This window comes from Tupaia chinensis, unplaced genomic scaffold (assembly GCF_000334495.1).
Source record: "Tupaia chinensis unplaced genomic scaffold, TupChi_1.0 Scaffold138725_1, whole genome shotgun sequence".
Taxonomy (NCBI): domain Eukaryota; kingdom Metazoa; phylum Chordata; class Mammalia; order Scandentia; family Tupaiidae; genus Tupaia; species Tupaia belangeri.
Window position 1 is genome coordinate 1,516,512 of NW_006198617.1, and position 8,588 is coordinate 1,525,099.

The window sequence follows — 8,588 nt, forward strand, 5'->3', positions numbered from 1 at the left end:
TAGGAAAAAGTTTTCTCTTAAAAAAAAAAATCTAGCACATGCACCCTATAGAAAAATTTTTCTTTAAAAAAAAAAAAAAAAAGGAAATCACAGCAGGAGCATGTGCAAGCGTGCCAGAACTCTGAGAGGCGATGGAGGAGGAGGGATGGTAGCATGGCTGTCCCCAGGGGAAGATTTCTCACTTTCCCTCCCCCTCTTCTCTCTCTCCCTCAAAAAAAAAAAAAAAAAAACATTAAAAGGTGGCCCTCCAGAGCCAGCCAGGGGTGTGGTGATTGAGGTGCGTGGATCCACATGGCGGGCTGCTTGGTTTGGGTCTCAGATCCAGAGGCTGGGCCAGTGTGTGTGCCCCAAGTCCCGAGAGGGAGCCACCGGAAAAGGATGGCAGGATGGCGATGGCGGCACGGCCATGCCCCAAGGGGGCGCTTTCTCATTTTCCTTCTCTCTCCCTCTCTGGTGACAACATGCTCCCTCTGGAAATTTTAAAAATGAAGGGAAAAACCACTTTAGAGGCCGAAAGCACTGTAAACCTTGTGTCTGACATGCAATTCAGAATGCCACAACCACTGCGTGTGCACAGTGAGCGGTAGGTCCAAGAGCCACGACCACTGCGTGTGCACAGTGAGCGGTAGGTCCAAGAGCCACGACCACTGCGTGTGCACAGTGAGCGGTAGGTCCAAGAGCCACGACCACTGCGTGTGCACAGTGAGCGGTAGGTCCAAGAGCCACGACCACTGCGTGTGCACAGTGAGCGGTAGGTCCAAGAGCCACGACCACTGCGTGTGCACAGTGAGCGGTAGGTCCAAGAGCCACGACCACTGCGTGTGCACAGTGAGCGGTAGGTCCAAGAGCCACGACCACTGCGTGTGCACAGTGAGCGGTAGGTCCAAGAGCCACGACCACTGCGTGTGCACAGTGAGCGGTAGGTCCAAGAGCCACGACCTCCCCACCACAGCTACTTGGATGGTGTGTCTTATTTCATTTGGGGATACAGTGAATTCTTTCTTTTATCTTAAAAAAAAATTATTTATTCAATTTTATTTATTCATTTGTTTTAATTTGACCAGAGAGAGACACACAGAGAGAGCAACAGGGAAAGGGAGAAAGGAAGCCGCCAGGTCTGGGACTCGAACCGTAGTCAGACATATAGGAGTGTACAGCACCTTAACCACTACACCACCTGCTGGTCTCCAGTGAATTCTTTCAAAACTGCTTTTGTGGGACCTGCATGTGGCATGGTAGTTAAGGTACTGGATCCCATATGGCCAGCTTCACGGTTCGAGTCCCAGACCCTGCAGCTTGAGAATCACACCAGGCGCATGGGTGTGCATGCCTATAATACAGAGAGTAGAATGAGAAGGGATTGTGGCATGGCCATCCCGCCAGGAGGTGATTTCTCACTTTCCTCTTCTCTGGCGAGTGAGCACTCTACCACAAAAACTTTAAAAAAATGTTTAAATGGTGTATTTGTCTTGCTCTTTCTGAGGCGGGGTGGGATGAAGCACGCTGGATTTGCAGGTGGGCTCTGCCCACGTTGGCCACCCAGCCCTGCAGGGCAGGCAGAGGCCTCCACTCCGATTCTTGCTTTGCCAAGCAAGCTTCTCCAGCATAACTCAGCTGCCATGTGGTGAGCCAGGCTGTATGCGGTGAGAATGTTTCGGAAAAACACGGAGCATATAAAACATCAACCTGAAGCTGTCATCTGCCGGGACCTGGTGTCCTTCCCTGGGAGGACCTGGTGTCCTCTTAAAAGCGCGCGCCTTCCCTGGCCGCGGGGCCAAGGGCAGAGCGAGGCGTGAACACAGGCCTCCTCCTTCCGATGGTGGAACTGAAGATGCCCTTCTGCGGGACGCGTGCGTGAGACAGCCCAGTGCTCAGGCTGCACCGGCACCTCTCAGGGCGAGGCCAAGCCTCCTGGCTTCCCCAGCCCACCCACCCCAGCGCTCACCACCAGGCGGCCTCCTGCTTCCCTCCAGGGCAGGCCCTCCACAGCGTCCTCTGCTCCGCCCACTCGCCCACACTTTCACAGGGCCTTCTGCACATGCCTGACGGGCCCTCCTGGAGCGTCTCTGCCATCTCCCAGGACTGTGTCTCTTGCGTCCTTGTACACCCACTGCAGTACCCTGGCTGCCTGTCCCTATCTTGTCACAGGGGCTCCAGGGTAGGGACCACTTCTTTTCCATCCCGGTTCTGTCTGCAGTGCCCACCCTGCTGCCTGGCACAAAGGGTAATCCTCGCTGCATGAACAGAAGCCCTGGCCTTACCATCAGCGAGTCTCAGGGCTCAGTCACCTCCGGGGGCTCTCCTGCTCCGCCGCCCTGTGCTCCCACTCTGGGCCCTCTAATCTGGCCTTGGGAGGAGGCAGACGTTGCTAACGCAGGCCCATGGGAGCCCTGCAGGCAGCCGGGCAGGACGCCCTGGGCACAGGGCCCAGATTCACCAGCCACCCCGCCGCTGTGCCTCATAAAGACCTCTTTTTCCTTTGCTTTTGTCATAGAGCATGTGCCCTTGCCCGAGAGAGACAGAGAGAGAGAGAGAGACAGAGAGAGGACACGAGAGAGAGACAGAGAGAGAGAGGGAGAGTGAGAAATCACCCCCCAGGGGGGATGGCCAAGCCGCAATCTCTTCTCCTCCATTCTCCTCTTGGGACTTTGGACACACACGCACAAGTGCCAAGCGTGTTTTTCAAGCCACTGGGCTAGGGGACTCGAACTGCAGCTGGCCATGTGCGATCCGGCGCCTTAACCACCACACCACCTGCTGGCCCCATAAAGACTTCTTCTTATGGTGCCTTTTAAGCTCAGAACTCAAGGTGGTGGCATGGCCAGACCAGGGAAGGGGGAGGGCTTCCCAAGCTTCCTAGGAACTGAGATGAGCCTATTCGAGGCAGAGGTCAGGCTCGGGCCCTGTCACTTTAGTCCCATGGAGGACTGTGGTCCCTAAGGTGTACAGCTGGACAGAGGCACGCTAGGGCAGAGCCCCAGGGATGCAGGACCCTGGCCAGGACTCAGAGTCCCCAGGGTCCTCCCTGAATCCCACCACCCGCCCCTCCTGAGTCCCCTGAAGGCCCCACTTTCTCTAAACAGCATGCATAAGCCAGGGGTCCCTCGGTTGCTTCCAGCCACCAGCCTCCCTGCAGCTCTCCGGACGGCAGAGGTCCCTAAGAAAGCAGACCTAACCTCCAGACGGTCGCCAACGGGGCCATCACCGGCAGCAAAACGCAACCTTCGTTTTTCCTTTTCTTTCTTTCTTTCTTTTGGTTTGTTTTTTTGTTTTGTTTTGTTTGGGGTTTTTTTGCTATAGGGTATGCACTCCCCAGAGAGAGCCAGAGCCAGATGGGAGAGAGGGGGAGAGAGAGAGAGACAGAGACAGAGATCTTCCCAAAGGGGAAGGCCACACTGCAGTCCCTTCTCTGCCACTCTCTTCTGGGGATTTCAAGGCACACACACCCATGTGCCTGGCACGTTTCTCAAGCAGCTGGGCAGGACTCAAACCGCACAGGCAGCCTGTGGGGCCCAGCACCTTAACCTTCACACCACAGTTCAATTCCTTCTATTACAAAGAGATTTTTGCTACGGGGCATGTGTGACCGCAGGAGAGTGGAGTCTTCCCGGGGTCCTCCAGCCCTCCTAGCTGACCAGACGACAGGGAAGAACAGGCCTTTGATCTCTAGGCCCCTGGTGGTCAGTGGTGGCACTGTCCCCCCCCCCCAGGTTGTCCCTACTGCTTCACTCCTTTACAAAAGGTCCTGCTCACAGGGGTAGGGAGAGGCGGGGCCTACAGCAGGTGGTGTGGACGGAATGATACCAGCTGGTCCCCAAGCCCATTTTCTAGGTTACCCGCCTCTACGAAATTGACACAACTGAAATGCAGGACAGCCGGTGGCATGGTGGCTAAAGTGGCTGGATCCCACACGGCCCATGGTGCGGTTCAAGTCCCAGACCTGGTCGCTTTACAAACATGCCAGGCTCATGTGCGTGCATGCTCAAATCCCGGAGGGAGACGCAGAAGAGACAGTGGGACGGCCGTCCCCCATCGGGCTGCTCTCTCCGTCTCTCTGTCTCTCCGTGGTAATAAGCACAAGCGTTCTCTGGCAAATTTTAAAAGGAAAAAGAAATCGTGTGCCTCGGTTACCGCTCCCACAGCGCAGTCAGAGGGGGCTGCGGCGATGCCCTGGGGTCCAGCAGGCACACGTGCGCCCGACGGCGAGGCCAGGCTGGGCTGCAGAGTCAAGGCCCTGTTGGGGTGCGGTCTGTCCTTCTCCCTCATTGATAAAATGGGCCAGCCAGCGGTGCGGTGACTAAGGCGCTGGATCCCACGTGGACGGCTGCATGGGTCCGGTCCAGGACCTGGAGGCTTGAAGAACACACCAGGTGTGTGCCCACATCTTGAGAGGAAAACGGAGAAGGGACTGTGGCCTGGTTATCCTCCCTGGGGGGTGATTTCTCACTTTTCTTCTTCCTCCAGCCTCCAAGAACACATATGCCATATAGAAAAAAAAAATAGAGAGAGAGAAAGGAAAGGCAAACAATGCCAGTGAGCGCGCACCAGACGGAGGGAGGAGTCGCCCCTGGGGTGTGGTTACGCTGCAACCCTTTCGCCTCCCTTTCCCCAGCCCGGCAGGATTTTGCACCTGCGTGCACATGGGAGGCGGGATCTGAACCATGGTTGGCCATGTGGAATCCAGCTCCTTTAACCCCTAGGCTACAGGGCCAGCCCTAAATACACTTTTTTTTTTTTTTAATTTACAAGAAATTAAATAGACAAGGTGAGTTCAGTATGAGGCCGCCATTCCTGCATTCCCTGCCCTTGGGTGCAGCGAGGCACTGGTGCCCACGGCAACACGCCCTGGCAGCTAGGGCCTGCAGCGGGCCAGCTCCCGGCAGCCCTCGCACCCTGCGGCAGGGTAGCCATCCCCCTCAGTGTCGTTTCGCCCAGGGTTCCCAGCCCTTTGGGCAATGCTGGCTCCCCAGGGCATGCTTGGGACCCTCCACACGTGTGGTCTATCAATCTGCACCGGCTGCGCTGGGCGCCCCGCCTGGTCTCCGAGTGGGAGGAGGAGGCTGGGGGATGCTGAGCCCAAGGTGCGCCTGCGTGGCTTGGCCGGCTCACCCTGGTTTGCCCAAGACTGCCCTGGGAAAGCCCGCGGCTCAGGCAGCTAGATCTGGGCCCGCTGCCTCAGTTAACAGGGGCCCCCTGAGGCCTCCCGAGCTGCAGGACCACGACACCCAGGAGGAAAGGGAAGAGAGTGAGTGACAGGGCAGAGCGGGCGAAGCGGGGTCAGGAGAGCCCTGGGGACACTGAGGCACACAGAGAGCTCCAAGCGGCTCCAGTCACTGACGGTGATGGCCTGGCAGCAAGGCAGGGCCAGACTGGGCAGGGCACACGGCTCTGGGGCCTGGGGTTTGGGCTAGCCTGCCCACCCAGCCACATGCCAGCTTCCACCGTCAGGAAAGAGCACCAGAAACTCTCCCCCTACCCGGCCCTATGGGTAGGCAACACTGCCCCTCAATCCCTTTTTTTTTTTTTTTTAAGAATTATTTATTTAATTTTGTTTATTATTATTTGTAATTTTGCTATAGGGCACACGTGCTCACTAGAGAGCAAGAGAGAGGCAGGGAAAATGAGAAAGCAAGCCACCAGGTCTGGGACTCGAACCGCAGTGGCCATGTGGGAGTCTAGAGTCCCAACCACCATGCCACACCTGCTGGGCCCTGCCCCTGCCATCTTTAAGAGACTATGAACAATTCAGCACATCCACGAAGCTCACCCTGGCTCTGGGGGGGCCTAGGACAAACAAGAGGGCCTGCCTGGGGGAGCCCAAGGTCGGTGAGTCCAACCTCGGCTCCTGCAGGCCCCCCAGGTAAGCCCCTCTGCAGAGAGGAGCAGAGGGGAGCTGGAGCCTCCAGACCCCCACTACTGTGAGCCGGCCTAGCCACCAGCCCCGCCCACAGGGCCTGGGCTGAAGAAGGGAAACTGAGGCACCACAAGATTCCCCAACCAACATTGGCCAAACCCAGCAGCCACTGCAGTCCGCCAGGTCTCCAGGTAGGGCTGAACCGGTCAGATCTGCCCCTGGCCCGCAGCCCCTCCTCCACAGGTCCCTCCTCCGCAGATCGCGGTGCCCTTGGGTCAGCCTGGCCTGCCAGGGGAGTCTCCAGGCTCACCCTGAGGGATTTGTGTTGCCTGGAGAAGCCTAGTGGGCAGGAAGGAGTGACTAAGATTCCCAGAGGGATTCCGGGCAGCAGGGGGAGCCCCTCCTGGTTCCCCGCACCCAACCTGGGCCACAGAATGAACCCTCCGTGTTTGTCCCCAAACTCCCAGAAAGGCAGACCTCCCTCCTGAAACTGGGTGGGCTGGAAAGAGCCAAAAGGCTGGGTCACACGGGGGCCAACAGAAGTCCTGGGATCCTCCCAGTGGGTGTCAGAGGCCTTCTTGGGGCCACCTCCAACAAGAAAGGGTCTCCAGCCCCCTCCCAGGCCCAGCTCTGTTAGAGGAGCTACATACCACCGCCAGGAGGGAGTCTCTGAGCTCCAGATCTGGGGACACGGGGCAGGGTGAGTGGCTCAGCCACTGAAGCCCAGCGGGCCGACCAAGAGGCGCATAGCACCTGCACCTCACTGAAGGACTTGGGGGCTCTCGGAGCACTGCTGTGCCCAGGGGATGACCGCGGCGGGTCAACAGCACGGCGGGTACGGGTCGCATTGTGACATCTAAGCAAACAGCAGGCCCCGCAGAGCCAGAGTCGCATCGATCGAGAGTACCATGCACATCAAAGGGCAGGTGTGGGACGGGGGCGCCCGAGAGCAGACCGGGGTCCTCCAGCTGGACCCCTCACCACTGCACGACACGTTCTCGGAATCCCAGCCCTCGGCCTGTCCAGAGCTGCACACGCTCCTGGCATGGCCAGCTGCCAGGCAGCCCCGGGTGAGAGCCCCGGGCCTCACGTGGGCACAGGACGCAGGGGCCTGTCTTCTGCTGATGCTCTGGGGAGGGGAGGGTTCGTCCGGCAGGGCAGCCCCTGCCCTTCCTTCTTTGCTGAGGGCCATCTGGGTCAGAAGGACTCTGGGCTTCGGGCCAGGCTCCAGGCTGGGAGGGACCACCGGCAAGCCTCCAGAGCCCAGGTCGCCCTCCTAGTGAAAGGCGGTAAGACAGGCCACCCTAGGCCAGGTCCCAGACAGGGGTGACGGCAGGCGAGAAGTCAGGGTGCTCTCGTGCATGGCCATTCTGTCCCTTCACTTACTGGTCACTCACAAGGACAGAGCTCACTCTCCCTGTCCACAGGGCCCTCCTGGGAAAGGTGCATCCCAAATGGCCGAAGGAGGACAAGGACCTGAGGGATGTCACCCCAAGGCTGGGATTTGGGGACAAGCCAGCCCTACAGCGAAGTCCACCTCAAGGCTGGCACAGTGACCTCTGACACAACTGGTGAGCCAGATTCCTGGGGACACACTCTGCTTTGAGCTTTCCAGGGACCCTCGGAGAGGCCGAACCCAGACGCAGACACTGCGAGGCAGCACAAAGGCGTCTCAGGAGCGTCTCATTCGCCAAGGGATGCCACGCGCGGCCCATAAACCGGCCTATTGGCAGAAAGCGAGACGGCACACGAAGTGGCCTGAACACACGGCAGGAGACGGAGACCTAGACGGCCACTAAAGGGCGTACCTGCTAAAGGACGCGGGTCCAACAGGAAGTCTCCAGGGAAAGGTAAAATATTTTGAATGGAATGAAAATGAAAATATAGGAGCCGGCAGGTAGTGTGGTGGTTAGGGCGCCGGACTCCCAGGCTGGCTGACTGCGGTTCTAGTCCCAGACCTGGTGGCTTGTGCTCTCGCTCTCTCTCTCTCTCTCTCTCTCCAGGCAAATAAAAATAACTAATTAAATAAACAAATAGTTAAACAGGCAAATTAAAATAACTAATTAAATAAACAAATAGTTAAATAAAATAATTCTTTTAAAAAATGAAAATAAAATACAACCTCTCTAACCTGGGGCATACAACAAAGGCAGCAGGCCCAAGAGGGACACAGCTGATATTAGTAAAGGACAAAGAGTCGAATCAGTCACATAAGCTTTGCCCTGAAGAAATTACAGAAGAATAAATTAAACCCAAAGCGGGCAGAAAGTAAAAGATAAGAGCAGAGATCAATTTGGCCAGTCCTCCAAACCCCACATGGCCAATCATGAGGTCTGGATGGCGGCCCTGGCACCTTGAAAAACACACTGACCACGTGCCCCAAGCCCAACGGGGGAAGAAGTGGAGACAAGAGAGCAGCGTGTCCCCACCCAGGCGGGCTCCCTCCGTCTCCCCAGCTCCCTCTGCTGAACACACATGCTCTTTGGCCATTTCTTTTCAAAGTTGACAGAAAAATGGAATTGAAGTATGAGTTTATTTTGGTGCCAAGAATTTCTGAAACCCATGCAGTTTATGAACTGCCAAAGCCCTCGCATATATACTAAAACCAGACGAGCATGCCAAGACTCAACTGGGGCCAGCAGGGGGGTTGTGGTTAAGGCACTGGACTTTCGCATGGCCAACCATGGTTCAAGTCCCAGACCTACCTAGCAGCTTTCTTTCTCCCTCTCTCTCT

At 57.1% G+C, this 8,588-nt stretch overlaps 1 protein-coding gene across 4 annotated transcripts in view; it reads right to left on the bottom strand.

The window, feature by feature from the left end:
- Window positions 1–8,588, bottom strand: part of PEMT (phosphatidylethanolamine N-methyltransferase) — an 81,568-nt gene that overhangs the window by 65,768 nt on the left and 7,212 nt on the right. Inside the window, exon 1 of one of the 4 annotated variants that reach the window (XM_006161638.3) lies at window positions 6,505–6,658. The exons of 2 other annotated variants lie outside the window; for them this stretch is intronic. Coding sequence is in view for 1 of the 2 variants with exons in the window: in XM_006161640.3 (XP_006161702.1) it covers window positions 2,262–2,264 (3 nt within the window). In the remaining variant the exon portion in view is untranslated. Of the gene's footprint in view, window positions 1–2,261; window positions 2,283–6,504; window positions 6,659–8,588 lie in introns of those variants that run through there. One more of the 4 variants, XM_006161640.3, reaches the window with a different exon arrangement.